The 19,350-nt window shown below is 37.4% G+C and overlaps 1 protein-coding gene across 1 annotated transcript; it reads left to right on the top strand.

Annotated features, from left to right (window-relative positions):
- Positions 1-11,581: 11,581 nt before the first annotated feature.
- Positions 11,582-13,872, top strand: LOC145060079 (uncharacterized). Its single transcript, XM_079007806.1, has 4 exons — positions 11,582-11,721; positions 11,825-13,396; positions 13,497-13,637; positions 13,725-13,872. Exons 1-4 carry the CDS (start codon positions 11,582-11,584, stop codon positions 13,870-13,872), a joined length of 2,001 nt encoding a protein of 666 aa, XP_078863932.1.
- Positions 13,873-19,350: the final 5,478 nt, after the last annotated feature.

Below are 19,350 nucleotides of genomic sequence, written 5' to 3'. Positions count from 1 at the left end.
TTTCATGCATCACATTTTGAAGTATGTGAAATCTACTGGATGAAAACACAGTTATAAAAACATATGAGTGATTTAATAACATATTGTTTTCTACTTGTATCCGCCCCATTAAAGCATTTAAAATCATTTAAAACATTGATTAAGGGGTATGAACTCACCTGTAGATGGTGGTTTGGATGTACTGAATGATGTAGGGTAGCTAAGTTACAAGTGAAGACTTGTTCACACTCAATGATCCTAGTTAACATATAATCACACATATATGTATCCAGTTAGACTTTAAACCACTAATTGACAAAGTTAAGACATCCTAAGGCATGTAAAACACCTTATTTAGGTGCTACAAGTCATAAGGATTGCATCTAAGTGCTAAAGGACCTTGCTATCGTGTTTGGGGTTCAAGGGTAAACTCCCTTGGAGTTTACGGTTTTCAGTTTGACCTAATAAGTTTATGGTCGTAAACACCTCTCTTTTTGACCATAAGTTGGTTTGAGGTTTTTCAAGTCCTTTGAAGCATTTCTACTTGGTGGTTTGGCCTTTGGAAGAGATTAGGGCATCATTACACTCCTTTGAGGAGTTTACGGCCTCATGTTCATTTCTCTTTGGGTTTACTACCTTAAACTCATGAGTTTACTACCTTAAACTCATAAGTTTGATATTTGGGGGTTTTCAAGTCCTTAGCTCAATCATGGCAATAGTCTAGGTTAGATTTAGACATAAGGAATTACCATTGGACTTTTATGGGGACTTTTATGTACTTTTGGGGGTGTTTACGGTTTTGGGAGATCCCCAAACCGTAAACACATAAAAATGGAAGTATTTGGTGATTTTTGTGTGATAAACTCATCAAGGATGAAGCTAGACAAGTCCCTAAGGCATGGTGAAGCATCTAGGCACCTTAAGGCACCACTTTGCACCATAAATGATGTTTACGGTTTTGGGAGCCTCCCAAAACCGTGAACACCTTTAACTTGGTGTTCTTGGGACTTTTCTTTGATGTTAATATGTAATACAAGCTTAAGAAGACTCAAGGATGGAAGTACTTACTATATGGAAGCTTGGATTTAGCTAAAAGTCCAAGAACACTTAGTGTGTGTTAAAGAACAAAAGTGTATAGATATAGTTTTGTTCAAGAAGGTAAAAATGGTTTTGTAAGATATCTATGAGTTTTGAACAATAATTAAAAATGACTTGATATCATTTTAATAAACATTTCAAATGTAATACTTTTGATAACAAGGTATTTTTAAGACAGAAAACCATTTCATGCATCACATTTTGAAGTATGTGAAATCTACTGGATGAAAACACAGTTATAAAAACATATGAGTGATTTAATAACATATTGTTTTCTACTTGTATCCCCCTCATTAAAGCATTTAAAATCATTTAAAACATTGATTAAGGGGTATGAACTCACCTGTAGATGGTGGTTTGGATGTACTGAATGATGTAGGGTAGCTAGGTTACAAGTGAAGACTTGTTCACACTCAATGATCCTAGTTAACATATAATCACACATATATGTATCCAGTTAGACTTTAAACCACTAATTGACAAAGTTAAGACATCCTAAGGCATGTAAAACACCTTATTTAGGTGCTACAAGTCATAAGGATTGCATCTAAGTGCTAAAGGACCTTGCTATAGTGTTTGGGGTTCAAGGGTAAACTCCCTTGGAGTTTACGGTTTTCATGACTTTGACCTAATAAGTTTATGGTCGTAAACACCTCTCTTTTTGACCATAATTTGGTTTGAGGTTTTTCAAGTCCTTTGAAGCATTTCTACTTGGTGGTTTGGCCTTTGGAAGATATTAGGGCATCATTACACTCCTTTGAGGAGTTTACGGCCTCATGTTCATTTCTCTTTGGGTTTACTACCTTAAACTCATGAGTTTACTACCTTAAACTCATAAGTTTGGTATTTGGGGGTTTTCAAGTCCTTAGCTCAATCATGGCAATAGTCTAGGTTAGATTTAGACATAAGGAATTACCATTGGACTTTTATGGGACTTTTATGTACTTTTGGGGGTGTTTACGGTTTTGGGAGATCCCCAAACCGTAAACACATAAAAATGGAATTATTTGGTGCTTTTTGTGTGATAAACTGATCAAGGATGAAGCTAGACAAGTCCCTAAGGCATGGTGAAGCATCTAGGCACCTTAAGGCACCACTTTGCACCATAAATGATGTTTACGGTTTTGGGAGCCTCCCAAAACCGTGAACACCTTTAACTTGGTGTTCTTGGGACTTTTCTTTGATGTTAATATGTAATACAAGCTTAAGAAGACTCAAGGATGGAAGTACTTACTATATGGAAGCTTGGATTTAGCTAAAAGTCCAAGAACACTTAGTGTGTGTTAAAGAACAAAAGTGTATAGATATAGTTTTGTTCAAGAAAGTAAAAATGGTTTTGTAAGATATCTATAAGTTTTGAACAATAATTAACAATGACTTGATATCATTTTAATAAACATTTCAAATGTAATACTTTTGATAACAAGGTATTTTTAAGACAGAAAACCATTTCATGCATCACATTTTGAAGTATGTGAAATCTACTGGATGAAAACACAGTTATAAAAACATATGAGTGATTTAATAACATATTGTTTTCTACTTGTATCCCCCTCATTAAAGCATTTAAAATCATTTAAAACATTGATTAAGGGGTATGAACTCACCTGTAGATGGTGGTTTGGATGTACTGAATGATGTAGGGTAGCTAAGTTACAAGTGAAGACTTGTTCACACTCAATGATCCTAGTTAACATATAATCACACATATATGTATCCAGTTAGACTTTAAACCACTAATTGACAAAGTTAAGACATCCTAAGGCATGTAAAACACCTTATTTAGGTGCTACAAGTCATAAGGATTGCATCTAAGTGCTAAAGGACCTTGCTATAGTGTTTGGGGTTCAAGGGTAAACTCCCTTGGAGTTTACGGTTTTCATGACTTTGACCTAATAAGTTTATGGTCGTAAACACCTCTCTTTTTGACCATAAGTTGGTTTGAGGTTTTTCAAGTCCTTTGAAGCATTTCTACTTGGTGGTTTGGCCTTTGGAAGAGATTAGGGCATCATTACACTCCTTTGAGGAGTTTACGACCTCATGTTCATTTCTCTTTGGGTTTACTACCTTAAACTCATGAGTTTACTACCTTAAACTCATAAGTTTGGTATTTGGGGGTTTCCAAGTCCTTAGCTCAATCATGGCAATAGTCTAGGTTAGATTTAGACATAAGGAATTACCATTGGACTTTTATGGGACTTTTATGTACTTTTGGGGGTGTTTACGGTTTTGGGAGATCCCCAAACCGTAAACACATAAAAATGGAAGTATTTGGTGCTTTTTGTGTGATAAACTCATCAAGGATGAAGCTAGACAAGTCCCTAAGGCATGGTGAAGCATCTAGGCACCTTAAGGCACCACTTTGCACCATAAATGGTGTTTATGGTTTTGGGAGCCTCCCAAAACCGTGAACACCTTTAACTTGGTGTTCTTGGGACTTTTCTTTGATGTTAATATGTAATACAAGCTTAAGAAGACTCAAGGATGGAAGTACTTACTATATGGAAGCTTGGATTTAGCTAAAAGTCCAAGAACACTTAGTGTGTGTTCTTGGTGTTCTTTGTGTTTTTGAAAATCTAATCAAAACACAAAAATGAATGGATGAATAGATGCACAAACACTAGATTAAGTGTTTAATCAACTTGAAATGGATAGAACACTTACAACTTGGAAGATATTGAATTGTTTCTAGTTTGCTACTTGAGAGGTTTTCTTGAGTTTACTCTTTTGGAGTTTCCTCTTTTGGGGAGTAAACACATGATAACTAGACTTAGGGAGTAAACTCATGGATAAGCATGAGTTTACGGATTTTGGGATGATTTTTCGACCCAAACGAAATAGTTTGGCCGGGAACTTCTAAGACGCGAGGTGTTTGCGGTTTTTAAATTTCAAAACCCGAGACGACACTTTCTTACACCCATTCGTTTAAAGAATTATATTAAAATAATCAAACGAACTCTAAATTTGTTAAACTAAGAAGTAATGACATTAACTTATAATAAGAAGTGATTGACTTCTAGGGTTTGACCGAATGAAAATTCCGGGTTGTCATATTACTTGAGCTCGGCTGATCGCATGCACCACACCCTTTTCTCTTTTCAAAGTTCTTTTCTTTCTAAAATTCTTTTTACTTTTCTAAAACTCTTTTCTTTTGAAAAACATTTTACCACTTCCTTAGTTTGAGTTCAGACATACCCGAGAGTGTGCCCGAATCCCTCAAACCAAGGCTCTGATACCAACTTGTAACATCCAAAAATACGACCCAAAATTTTTTGTTTAAATAATACTAAAAATCATATGCTGGCTGATATATCATAAAACCATACGTCCAATATCTCAAAACATAATATAAAATGTCGTGAATAAACTGTATTGATATGTGTATTTTTATATGTATTTTTATGCACTTTATCTTAATATTTTGGCCTTATTTATTCTCTTTTAGAACTAAAAAGTACTCATAATGCTTTGAATTATGTTTTGCAGCTATTCGTTGGCGATAAAGCACAAAAGAAAAGACTGAAGCGGAAACCGGACGTAGAAGCTAAAACAAATTAAAAATGTTGAAGGAGTGATCATGCCCCGCATCCATAGTGATTACGCGCCGCGTAACGACCAATTTGAAGTACGCCCCGCGTACCTTAAGGGTACGCCCCGCGTACAGACTTGCACCGGATAAACTTGATCGCGTAATTATCCTTAGTACGCACCGCGTAATCCTACGTATGCCCAGCGTACGTAAGTCGGCTACAAAGGCTATAAAAGTCGATTTTCAGCTAACCAGGAGGGGGATTCGACTTACAACTTAGTTTAGTCGATATTTAACTTCTGTTAAGCCGTTTTGAGGGTTTAGAAGGCGGCCGGAAGGTCGTTAAGCTAACGGGAGCAGAGATCGGAAGGATTGGAGAGCGGATACATGTCGGTAATCATATGGGTTGTTAACGTGACCATGTTTAGCATTCCATTGTGTTACTATTCTGTATTTAGTTTCTGATTTGGGTGTAAAAACCTTTTACTTTGTGTTTATGATTAAATGAAGCTTTGATTATTAGACTAATTGCTATATTGAATTGTTTGTTTATGTTTAATTTATCTTGCCAAGCTTGTTAAAAGATCCTTACGTATTAATGATGATTATTTGCTGTTAATTGTTAAGTGAATTGAGTTGTGTGAACACCTGCTTGATTGCTTGTCTCTTATGATTTTGATGACCATTGAGATTATAAGTCTAGGAATAACGAAGGTGAAACTAGGATTAACTTGGGAATAAGTAAGTTAATGTGTGAGCCTTGTTTGATGACCATCAACAAGAGGTTAAATTGAATGATTAATTTGATTAACTATATTTACAAGTCTTGCTTGATACGAACTGAACACTAGGAAGCATGTTAGTTTAATCAATTGATCACTGTTTAAATTGACTTGTTTGCTAAAGGATTAGTTATAGTGAACGCGAATCTAATCATTTTAGGAATCGGTGAACATGAATAAATGAATTTATGTATGCAATTGTCTATGTTTTTAAGGTGTAATTTATCTAAATCAAAGTACTTGAAGAGATTTGTTTTCCTGTTAGTTTATCGAAAGTTGTTAATTAATTGTTAGTTTGAGATTTATTAAACTATTTCTTTATTCTTTCATGTGACCTGTAGCCTATAATCAAATATTTTAAATTAATTCACCACCGTTCCCTGTGATCGACACCCGACTTACCTAAGCTATACTGTAATCTGACTAGGTACACTGCCTATAAGTGCATAGTTAGTCTATGTTTGTTAGGTCATAAATATTAAAATTAGTGGGTACTTTTGTGCACATCAAGTTTTTGGCGCCGTTGCCGGGGAACGGCTTTCAATTAATTTAGTTTATTTGATTATTCGTTATTTGTTTTTAGTTAGTTTTTTATTTTATTTTTTTTAGTTTTATTTTCATTGATATCATTTCACTTGTCGGGAAGGTTTTTGTTGCTATGTGCAGGAATTCGTGATCATACACATTGTTTGGTTTTACTTTTTGCATGGGTTTCGAGATTGCAAGCGATTAGGGAATTCTTGACTTGTTTAGTCTACTACTTTGGGTGATTTGTCCAACTCAATCCACAAGGCGTAGTATAGCAAGGCGTGTCATGGTGGTTAAGTGGAAGACCGAGCTCTTGCTGTTCTTGACTAGTTTGGTCACTTCTTGTTCTACTTTTAGTTAATGGTGCAAAGAAAACAAAGGAAATAGTCTGACAGGTCCCGAAAGATTTTGTTTTCACAAACCACTTCTTGCATGCAAGGGATTTAATCAACAATTGTAGCTTGATTTCGACGAAGACGAGTGATCGTGATATCCTTTTTAGTTATTTTGGTTTGCTATTTTTTTAGTTATTTTAGTGAGTTTTTATTTTTATTTTTATTTTTAGTTTGTTTAAAATTTCGTTTTCCATGTTGATTCTCTTTGATTGATTTAGATCTTTGTAGAATTTTCGCCCTTAGAAAGCTGGCAGTAAGTTCAACTGCTAGGTCCGACTGTTGCCAGAGAGAGCCGAGTGAGCGTTTGAAGTTTATAGTCAAGACCCACGATTTCTAATAAGTGTGGGGTGTGAGTTGATATTGTGAGAGTATATTATTTAGAAGAGTGGCGTTTCTACCGTATTTTGATTCCTATGGTATGGATGAGTTGTTCCCACACCATGGAGTCTTATTTCGACGCAAGGTAGAAGCATCATCCCGGCTGCCACGACATGGTTGACACTTTCCTATGTCGTGGGGGAGATTTTCATCGCAAGAGGAGGGTGCCATTCTTGATATCACGACGTGGCCACCAATTACCACACGTGGCCATGTTATTATTCATAATAAAGATTACACATCACTTGACGACATGATCGTGTTGACACTTTTCCATGTCATGGTTATTACACATTGCATTTATTTGGAATCTTTTGTACCACATTTTAGAAGTTGGCGTTCTTGGTTTTAGTTACCGGCATACTCAGAAGCAACAGTTCCAGTTTTCAGCACATTTATGGAGCAACTTTTAGCAGCCCCATTCGATCTCGCCACAACTACCCCAGGGGAGTCTGTTCCTTTTTCTCCCTTTTTACTGTTTTTATTAGTTTTAGCATACAATGAGGGCATTGTATGAAATAAGTGTGGGGTAGGGGGTCGAAAAAGCAATTTAAATTGAAAAATTAGAAAATAGTTAAAAATTTATAAACTTGAAATAGTAGTTTAATTTAGAAAATCTAGTGATAATTTAAAATTTTGCTAATATTGTATGGGATGATCCAATGAGAACCCAAATGTTTACTTGAGCCTACACATGTTATAGTGTATTTGTGGCTTCCCATTTCCTAGTGAAAAGCCATGAGATATGAAAGGTAATCTGGTAGTTTATATGGCATAATATTTTTTGCAGCCTAAACCTGAAATCTATCCAGGAAAGCTTATTTAGTCATTGCACTTAGACTAATACTCTAACCAATAAAGGTTGAAGTTAAGCCTCTGCTTAAGCATGTAGGTTTTGAGTGGAAAAAAGTGAGTTACATGTGAAAAAAAAAGAGAGAGAGAATTACGAAAAAAGTTTGAAGAATTTTGGAGCAATTAAAGTGAAGATCAAAAGATCAAAATTCTGAAGAAATCCTAAAAGTTGAAGATACCATAAATCAATTCAAATAAGGTGGTGAATTCAAAGAAATCAAAGATCAAATTATCAAGGAAGTGAAAAAATCCAAAAGAAGCTCCATAGTGGTATCGAAACCAAAATTGAAACTGTAAGCACAAAACTTAGTGAGCTCCCCCAAACTACCACATACCATACAAACATATAAACAACTACTGGGCCCCGCCCATTGCATCGGACCGAAGTCCGGAAACTGCGTCGGACCGAAGTCCGGAACTAACCAGGGCCCTGCCCACTGCATCGGACCGAAGTCCGGAACTAACTGCATAGGACCGAAGCCCGAAACTAACTGCATCAGACCGAAGTCCGGAACTACTGAACACAGCATAACATACACATATCAACTAGCATAACAACATAGACTGCATACTGAGTCGGGTCGTACCCGAAACACATAACACGCAAAACCTGTCTGATCCACGAAGGCATCAAACATACTAACTATTGCATCAGCCCGAAGTCCGGAAACTATTGTTAACTAAACAGGCCGGCATTGTGGCCTTAGACCCGTTCCTACAGGAAGGAAACTCACCTCTTACGCTGGCTGGTAAATGAACTGCTCTGAAAACTGTCTGCTGCTGCTCCGATATCTCCCCGGCTCAAATGACTCTGAAATGGATGCAAGATCTTGTTTCCCTTCTTCTCCTTTGGATCTAGCCTTCCTCTTCTCTTCCAATCTTCACTCAGAATTGAGGACGTTACACAAACGGGGGTCCGGGGGCAGCGCCCCTAGGAGCGGGGTCCAAGGGGCGGCAGCCCCTGGCTGGCGGGGTCTAAGGGGTAGTTTTGATGACAGTTTGTAATTGTTTTGTGATAGTTTTCAGACATGAATTATATAACCGTTTTTTTTTTGTCATTTTCTGATACATCTTCTTGAAGAACATTTTCACATACATTCTCTGATTTCGTTCTCTGAATTTCATCCAATTGAGTGTTCGATCTGTACCATCGAAATACTTCAATTTGATAGCGAATCACGACTTTCAGAGAATCCAAGCAATCTGTTCATCCCCTATTTCTAACAGAAGAAACATGTGTGAAGATGTATCTGGACAAATTTCTATTCACTTTCCTCTTCGTAGCAGACAATAAGAAATCAATTAAAGTTAGCAACATTTGGATTCTTTTGTTTGTGACCTATGAAGGTTTCATCCTACCATGTTCATTCAATTAAAGTTAAAATAGCTTCATAAAATTACAAAATTACCACTATGATAAGAGGGGTTTTGGGTCGAAGATGATGAATCCGTTTAGTCAAACATCTACATATAGTAGGAATGTCAATTTGTGTTGCAACAGGGTTAGACAAAACCCTTGTGTCATCCTTTTTATTACTTTTAAAATACAAAAAAGCGTAATTCTACTTAAAAGTTTCAAGAATGTTTCATTACTCATATCTTACCATAGAATAAAGGATTAAACCCTAAAACAGATTATCACAATTCAAATACTTTTTTCGTGTGTACCCAACAAAAATGAAATCGGGGGAAATAGGTTCTAGCTCATATGTGCAGTATGATCTATGGAAACCCCTTATTTTTAAATAATTTAAGGCAAGACCTTTGAGATTTCACTTTTACCACATTTATATGTTCCCACCATTAACTGTAGTGACATAAGAACATGGTTTGGCATGCGGAATTAAAGATTGCTCAATGAATATGGTGATTTGGGTGTTCAAGAGATGTATTTAATATGTATGGTGTTACAAAAAGGGACATAGATCTACATCTACATAAATAACACACACTTACACACTCACTTTTACACCTCTCAAGCACACCTCTACAAGTGGACTAAACCCACCTTATATAGATGTGTTTACATGTCTCTCTCTCACTCTCTCTAGCTAATGGGTCAAAAGGCTAATGCACCACATGCAAGTGGGTTTTACAAAAGTCAACACATTACAAAGTCAAACATGAATAACTTTGCACCCCAACATTCTCCCCCTCAAAGTTAGGAATTGATGACCCACTTCAAATCTTCCAAAATCGAGCAACTATGCGATCCGAGCCTCAAAGGTGACACATGTCAAAACAAACTTTATTCTTCAATTCTTCCATGATTCTTCAATTTGGGCTCTAGGATGTGAGACCATACAACCCGAGCATCAACGAATGATCACGAGCTTCTCAAACTCCAAATTGATCACCAAAAGTTGAGCATAAAAATACACCCCAAAAATCTTCAATAAAACCAACCCCATTTCGAAAATAAATCACTTCCGAACTTCTAATTGCATCATTTCGTAAGCTTCAAAAATTCAAGGTCACTTCGGTCTTCAAATCTGCGTAATATGAAAAATTCAAGTTCGAATTTCCATATAAATTTCTCCACCTTTTTATAATCGAAATTTGATTATAAAACCTTCAAGGAAAGAGAGTGTGCTCTATTCAGAATTTTTCGTGTCAAAACTCCCCCTTAACATGTGGCATAAATTTTGTGCTTTAATCCGGAAAACCCAAAAAGTATTCAATTTTAGCTTTGTTTACAGACCGCCTTTGACAAAATTTCTCAAAAATTGGTAGAAATTGTCAATTTCAAAATTCTACAGTGACCCGGTGCGCCCAAAACAGCCAAAAATGCAAAACTCTCCCCCTTTTCCAAAGCTGGGTAGAAAGTGTCAATTTGCATAAACTGCAGGGGCTTAAAATGCATATTCTTCAAATTCTCAACAAAAACAGTTCATTTTCGAATTTGGGCAAAGACTGCTAAACACTCGAAATTATAGGGACTACATACGAAACTTTTCCATTTGTCTTCAAAACTAACGAAGCTTTTATCCCTTCGTACGAAAATTTGGAAAAAGTGTTAACTTCAATGCATCTATTTTAATCCCCCAAAATATTTCCTGTATTTATAACCATCGTCAAGAACATCAGCATCACTCCTTGTTTGAAAGCAGAATCTTGGTTCTCTCAGTTTTCTTCTCATTTTCATTCTCCCCTTTTAAGGGTTTGATGAACTCCTCTACCTTCCAATTATATATCAATGGAAAAAGTTAAATTTTTATTTTTCTTATAAGAGTTTATAGTAGTATGGATGTATAGGTGGTCTATAATGGATGGTTTAGTGGGCATGATTCATGAATGCATATATGGATTTATGTGAACTCCTCCAGACTCCTATAATTCCTATTAGAAAGAGCAAGTAAAATAAGGTTTTTTTTTCTTCATTTTTAGTTGCAGTTTCCATTGTGAATGGACAACAAAAATGTACTGTTGTGTTTGTATTTACAACTGCTAATCCGATCATAAACAATAGTGTCACTTATAGTGTTTAAAACCTCAAAGGTTTAGGGGCCTGCTCCATAGGAATTGCAATTACATTGAATAACATTTTTGTGGTTGTGGATATTTTTCAATATATTCAATGAATTATTTGATTTTTTTATTAGATCCCTAAACGAACCAAACATAAACGAACAAGGACATTTTTTTATTATAAGACTAAAATTGTTGATTGTTTCGATTTTAGATTATATGTTAGATTAAATGGCATGTTATATTTCTATCATGTTTAGTTTGGAGTTCTAACACTTGTATATTAGTAGTTGTAGATTGAAATGTTGTCTAACAAAGAATGGATGTACACGAAGAGACTTGATAGTAATCGTTTGTTTAATACCCAATGGCCACATTATGTCAATTTTTTTTGGATTTTGCTTACTCGAACGCAACAAACATCCAACGTATTATTAGGGATGGGGTGGAAGTTTTAGAAATTAGATGTCCATGTGCGAATAGCAAAAATATTTATTACCTCTCTCGATAATTGGTATTTAACCATCTTATTAGCCGAGGATTCATGAATAGTTATTCACTATGGTATTTACATGGCGAAATGTATTCATTACAAGAGGTTGGTCAATGTTCGAACCCAATACCACTTCAACACATGGGTCAAAGTTCAAATCCTGAAACGACTCAACACATCAATGGCGGTTTTGATGATTATCGTAGATACAAGGAGATGGTTATCGAAAGCATGCACCAACCGAAGCTTCTTATTATCAACAAACACCACAACACCCAAATCTTGAAGCCCAAAATTTTTATAAAATTTTGAAACAAGCTAGTGAGCCTTTATGGGACGGGTGTACAAAATCTTCCACACTCTCTACCACCACTAGATTATTGGACTGGAAATCACAATCTAATATTTCAGACACGTCATTTGATAGATTACTTTCGATAGTTAAAGACATTCTACCAATTGGCGAGAAGCTTCCTAATAGCTTCTACGAGACCAAGAAAATGTTGAAGCCACTAAAATTGCCTTCACAACGAATTCATGTATGTATAAACCATTGCATGCTATTCAGGGGTCAGTTTGTTGAGCTGGATCATTGTGTAGTATGTGGCGAAAATAGATACAAAGACAAAGGGAGGAAGGTTCCTAATTTGGTCTTGACTTACATGCCGATTGGACCGAGACTTCAAAGGCTGTTCTATTCAAGGAAGACAGCCAAACATTTAACTTGGCATTCAGATCATCCAGTAGATCCAGAAAAGATGATACATCCCAGTGAAGGTAAAGCATGGAATCATTTTGACAGAACCTTTCCTGATTTTGCAAAAGAGACGCGCAACATTCGTCTTGGGTTGTGCACCGATGGGTTTAGTCCTAATAATTCAAACACAACTCCCTATTCATGTTGGCCGGTGTTTATCACTGTTTACAACCTACCCCCTTGGTTGGCTTTTAAACATCAGTACAAACAACTTCCGTTGATCATTCCCGGGAAGAAGAGCCCTGAACAGAATTTGGATGTTTTTTTACAACCTTTGATCGACGAGTTGAAGATGTTGTTCACAGATGGCATTGAAACATATGATGCCTATCGAATGACCAATTTTCAGATGAAGGTGTTACTTTTATGGACAATTAGTGACTTTCCTGCTTATGCAATGCTATCCGGATGGAGCACGCATGGTACTTTAGCTTGCCCTTATTGCATGCACCAAACAGAATCATTCCGACTTTCCAATGGACAAAAATTGTGTTGGTTTGACTGTCATAGAAAACATCTACCCGAAAGACACATATTCCGAAATGATACAATTAATTTTTTAAAAGGCAAGAAAGTGAAGGGTCATGAAGTGCCTGTTTCGTACCCAACCAGAGAATATATTTGGGAGAAAATCCAACATTTCCCCATTGTATACAACGATACTCCTTATGGCCCAAATTATATAAAACCTCATGGTTTTGGTATTACACACAGCTGGGTAAAAAAGAGCATCTTTTGGGAGCTTCCATATTGGCGTCACCTGTTGATCCGACACAACTTCGATTTGATGCATATCGAGAAGAATTTTTTTGAAAATATGTTTCAGACTTCAATGGGCACCCCAAAGTCCAAAGACAATATAAAGGCAAGAGACGATATTGAGATGCATTGTGACCGACCTATACTAAACCCCATCAGGGAAAACAATAGGAAGACTCGGAAGAAGCTTGGAGATTACACATTGAAAAAGGAAGATGTTAAAAAAGTATGTGTTTGGTTGAAAAATCTCAAATTTCCTGACGGGTATGCATCTAATATCGGGAACTGCGTAAACATCAAAGATTATAGTTTTTATGGTTTCAAAAGCCACGACTGTCACGTGTTTATGCAACGGTTTCTTCCCCTAGCCGTAAGAGGGTTTGTTTCAACAAAAATATACGAGGTCATATCGGAGATATCTATGTACTTTATGCTCGAAAACGTTGCATGTTTGCGACTTGTTCAATATGAAACGTAGTATTATTCAAACCATGTGCAAGTTGGAGCAAATATTATCTCCTGGCTTCTTTGATTCCATGGAACACTTGGTCATACATTTAGCAGATGAAGCTATTGTTGGTGGTCCGGTACAATACAGATGGATGTATCAATACGAGAGGTAATCACCCTATTTTAGTATTATATCCAACATTTTTAAAGTTATTTGTGGTATTCCTAAGATATCATTCATACTTTTTAAATATAGGAAACTGGGCATAATTAGAAGAAGAATCAGGAACAAAGTAAGGGTTGAGGGTTCAATCATCAATGAACATCTAGTGAATGAACTTGCTACCTATTGTTCTTTATATTTTGACCTGACGATTGAGACATGCCATAATCGAGAGGCATGAAATTTCGCACCGCAAAGTCATAGGTTTTCGAGTGGAGAAGCTCCACTTAGCATCTTTGTCGTCCCATCAAGAAGATTATATGAAAAAAGTGGAAAACGAAAACCCTTGAGTGATAAAGACCTTCAGAAGGCACACACCTACATATTACTTAATTGTAAAGAAGTTAACCCTTAAATCCTCGAGTTTTATGAGCTGGTCATGACAATGAATCCAAATGAATTGGTTTCAGATTTAAGAGATAAATTCTTTGCTGAATGGTTTGAAGACAAAGTAAGTAGAACCAGTTCTTTAGTACTAATTATTATTTACGCATCATTAACTAACACAATGTGTGTATGTTTTCATTTTAGGTAATGAATAAGACACCCGATGGAAGTGCTAAACACTTAGACGTTATAGCTGAGAAACCATCGAGACATGCTCATTTTCATAATGGGTATTTTGTAAATGGTTATAATTTCCACACTCAACAATACGGTGAGGGTCGTGTGACAGATAACTTTGGAGTATGTGTGAGAGGGGAGACTTATAATGATGAACATGAGTCAGACTACTACGGCATATTGCAAGAGATCTTAGAGGTTGAGTATTATAGTAGCGGGCCCTCGACTGTTGTTCTGTTTAATTGTATTTGGTTTGATAATAAAGATGGTATAATAGTCAACAAAAACAAGTTGATTGATGTCAAAACCAACTCTCGACTTCAAACTGACGACCCATTTTGTTTGGCATCAGAAGCAGAACAAGTCTTTTATACACCATACCCTTCAATGGCAAATGAGACGAAAGATAAGTGGGCGGTTATAAAAACAAAACCAAGAGGGGTATTTGAAGTCACCGAAGCTGAAATGGAAGCAGAAGAAATCTTTCAGGGTGAAGAACGGTTTGAGTCACCTGTTACTGTAACTCGTGCAGAACGATTGTGCCTAGCCTCAACTATAAATACATATGAGCAGATATCTGATGACGAGAATGAGGGATCTAGGGAGGAAGACGAAGAAGAGGAAGGTTCTGAAGACGAAGATTATGGAAACGAGTTGTTTTATTCAGAAGAAGAATTTGAAGATGAAGATGATGGGGACGTATATTAGGAGCATTATCTTTTGTTTACGTTAGGAGCATTTTATTTGTTGATGTTAGGAGCATTGTCTTTTTTAAACCTTATAATGAAACAATGTTTTTGTAATGAGTTTGGTATGGACATCTCGTTGTTTTAAACATTTGTTTTGTCTTGATTTATGAATCTTATATTATATATCTGACCATTCTTGTACTATTAAATGTAGCATGTCGGGTAATGGACAGAATGATAAAGGTCGGAAGAACAACCCTTCTTCTGGCAGTACGGGGCGTAGGGGGAGGGCATCCCCTAATTCTACTGACGAGCCACGTCATACGATGTTGCTCACACCGATCGACATGCCTATGATCACTGGAGTCGCAGGCTCCAATAGTCAAGGTGCCATTGCTCCGCAAACCAACATGGTTGATCCTCTAGCAGACTTATCTGGGGTTATGTGCCAGGCTCAACAGATGGGCTATGTGTCCCAGCCCCAACCCCAACCCCAACAGACGAGCCATCGATTACATCCCTCACAGATAGGCTATAGGCCCCAACCTCCACTTATACAGACAGACTATGGGTTCCAGCCCTCACCCCCACCCCCGCCCCCACCCCTCCACCCACAAAGGGGTTGTCAGACCTCACCTACAATATTGAGAACCCATGGTGGTGATGGGTTTTAGGATTATTTTTTTGAGGGTGGAGGCATAGAGATGCCGACGCCAGATACACTGGTCATGCCACACACACCACTGACGCCACATGGCTCCGCCTCCAGAGATATTTCAGGCGATCATGGCTCTAATGCTGGTGATTTTGATGAATCATCGTTGCCCATTATCCACAAAGAAGGGGATAAGTTAGTGTTTTCATCTTTTAAATATTTAATTTTTAATGTTGTAATTACACTTATATATATATATATATATATATATATATATATATATATATATATATATATATAAGTTTTTTGTAGGTTTGGTGATCATTCTATCCACAACGTGGTTATGGATCTCTTTTGGCAGAGTATGGATGATGCGTGGCCTACATATAAGAGCATCACGGAAAAGACTCGTAAACAGATGTTTGCGCGTTTTAGGGTAGTATATTAAATATTTATTATTGTATCTTAAACTCATTTCTTTTTACTTTCTATTTTTAAGTATACTTTTTGTAACATCCAAAATTTCAAAACAATTAAAACTTTTCAAAATCACCCATTTTATTAACATGGTTGCAAAAAGGTTTTCAATACATTATTAAACAGAGTAATTTCCCAGGTTCATATCATAAAACACCAACGCGTGGAACGGTACGATCACGCCTTTGCCTTGCCACAGACTCTTGAGAACCTGAAACATAAAACCACAACTGTAAGCCCGAAAGCTTAGTGAGATACCCCCAGAATACCAACCACATATACGCCTTTCCAGGCCCTGACCTTCCGGTCCATGTGTCTCAGGGGACTTCCGTCCCTGCTGGGTAAACCTTCCGGTCCTACCCACGCCGACCTTCCAGTCCATCACACAACATAATCGCCTTCCGGCCCATAACATATTGCCTTCCGGCCCATAACATATATTGCCTTCCAGCCCATAAGCATAAAATGCATATACAACATAACGAATAATCATATAGCAGTTCATAGACAACAATCGATCAACAGATTACATATCATAGCATTACTCTAACAAGATACCGGTCTAGCCGGTCACTATCATAACATTACCCTATGAATCAGTCAACATACTAAATGCATACATACGCCTTTCCAGGCCATGACCTTCCGGTCCACATAGTAATGCCTTCCGGCCTGTAACATATAATGCCTTCCGGCCTGTAACATATAATGACAACTACCCGGATTTCCATCCGGTAAAAAGGGTCGGCCTTGGTGCCATAAACCCTAGCGATATAGTGAGGATAACTCACCTCGAAACTGTCGACTGAACAGATAGCTCAAGCTGCTCCGATCACTGATACGATCTCCACCTCTGGACAGTCACCAATGCACTGAACTCAAACAATAACAACAATTACCAAAATACCCCTGGAACCACTGGTAAATCCTTGGTCAAAGACAAGGTCAAAGTCAACCCCTAACTGACCCTACTCGCCGAGTCAACCCTATGACTCGCCGAGTCCCCATACTCAGAACTTCACTCAACCCGCGATCTAACTCGCCGAGTCACCCCAAGACTCGCCGAGTTCAACGACTCTGAGTCCACTCGCCCTTAACTCACCGATTCCTTAAGACACCCTTTCTACACGTCGAGTATCCCCTTTTTACTCGACGAGTTCCTCCTGGAAGAATCGCGGGGCCACCCCGACTCAACTCGCCGAGTCTGAAGAACGACTCGACGAGTCCCAGTAAATCTTCAAGCTACTCGCCGAGTCTGTTCATCGGACTCGGCGAGTCCATGCCATGCAACCACTCAAACTGCTTCCTAAGGCCAAAACTGCTCCGACCACTCATAGGTCTGGCCTTTCTAATCTGATTCATCACATAAGGTCCTCATTTCAGTGCTCATGATACACCCCATGATTCATAATTCACATTTTGACCTAAGGCATAAGGATTCCAATCCAAAGCCTTCATCAATTCCCGAAATGCACAGGCATGGGACATTCTGGACCTCCAAAGGTCCCAATACAGGGTTACAATCGCTTAGGGGACTAGGGTAACATTCAATCTATTCACAAAAAGGGTTCCATAAACCCTAATTCCATAATCACATCAAAATAGCAGAGCATAACTCGAATTCTTACCTGAATAATGTGCCCTCTGTTTCCCCAAATCCTCAGAACGTGACTCCCTTGCTGTTCCTTTAGCCAAGCCCTTCTCTTCCTTGCACAACAACTCTTCCAAGATCAACAATGGCCCTTAAACTTTGCTCCAGATGCACCCAATCGATTTAGGGTTCTTCTCAGAAGGCTAAAATGAACAATGACGGCCAATAAGTGCCTCTTATACGTCCCAAACCTGAACGGTTAGGGTTTTCGCTAAACAGCGCAGACTCGCCGAGTCCATATCTGGACTCGTCGAGTCCAGTCGCGAACCCGCGACCCAGTCTGCGATCCTACTCGGCGAGTCTAGGCTCCAACTCGCCGAGTCCCCTCTTAAAACACCCCAGAAACATAATTATTACAATACTTGAAATTCCGGGCTGTTACACTTTTTTTATAGACAAAATATAGGTGGTACACAACAGAGAATGAGGCGATATATACAACATTCAATAATGTCCTCAAGGAAAGATACAGGGACCGGATGAGGGATTTGAGGAAGTTATCTGCTAGAATGGCATGACGTGATGGGTTACCATTTAAAAAAGATTTTTCTAAATACTTTCCAGAGATGTATCAATATCGTCCCCAGATGGTACCAGAGTCCGTTTGGCCACGCTTGTGTGACGTAAGAAATACAATATATTATTGTTTTATTTTGTTGATTTTTATTACTTATTATATTATTAAATATATATTTCTTTTAATAGCATTGGAGTACAGAGAAATGGAAAAAGTTGTCAGATGCTGCTCAGACGAACCGGAACACCCCTGATTCCACTGGGAAGACATCAAGGCATACGACTGGTAGCATAGGATATGCCGAGCACCGTCGTAGATTGGTTGGTATCATAATTGTAAAATTTATTATTCTTGTTTTTCACTGACTGCATTAATTATACTTTGTCTTTTATGTAGAAAGCACAGCTGGGTAAAGATCCCGAATTTTGTGATCTATACGTGAAGACACATGGCACCAGTGAGTCGAAGAAAAGATATTTCAAGGGAGAAAGTGAAAATATAGAATATTGCTCTGAAACATCCAAAGATGCAAAAGTAAATTATTTTTTTTATATTGACTATCTCAATTTTTTGTATATGACAAGGGTGTTGTTTTGGTAAATTGTAGGATGCATATCTAGAGGGGTTAGTGATGAAATATGGAGAAGACTCGACAAACCATAGGCACAATGCGCAGGTATGGGTTGAAAGCCAAATTCGGAGAACAGGAGGAAAAAAGAAGGGTCATATCTATGGTATAGGAGCATCGGATGCCAATTTTTTGGTTTCTGGGATAACATCTTCCGAATCTACCCGGTCCACCCAATCCAACAACAACACACAAGAAAAGGTATGTTGTTATTATAGATAAAATTGATTAAAAACAAAAGTACATTGTTATTATGGTTTAAAAGTTAGGTGGTTTGTTGTGCTTATGGATTACATTGATATTAAAACAAAAGTACATTGTTATTATGGTTTACAAGTTAAGTAGTATTTTGTTATTATGGATACAATTGATTAAAAACAAAAGTACATTGCTATTTTGTTATAATAAATTAAAGTACATTGTTATTATCATTTTTTAGGTTGATAGGCTACGTGAAGAAGTTTCTAACATGCGACAA

The sequence above is a fragment of the Lactuca serriola genome, chromosome 6 (genome assembly GCF_051521515.1).
Source record: "Lactuca serriola cultivar US96UC23 chromosome 6, Lser_US96UC23_V15, whole genome shotgun sequence".
NCBI classification, from domain to species: domain Eukaryota; kingdom Viridiplantae; phylum Streptophyta; class Magnoliopsida; order Asterales; family Asteraceae; genus Lactuca; species Lactuca serriola.
This window is presented reverse-complemented; position numbering and strand designations above follow the sequence as displayed.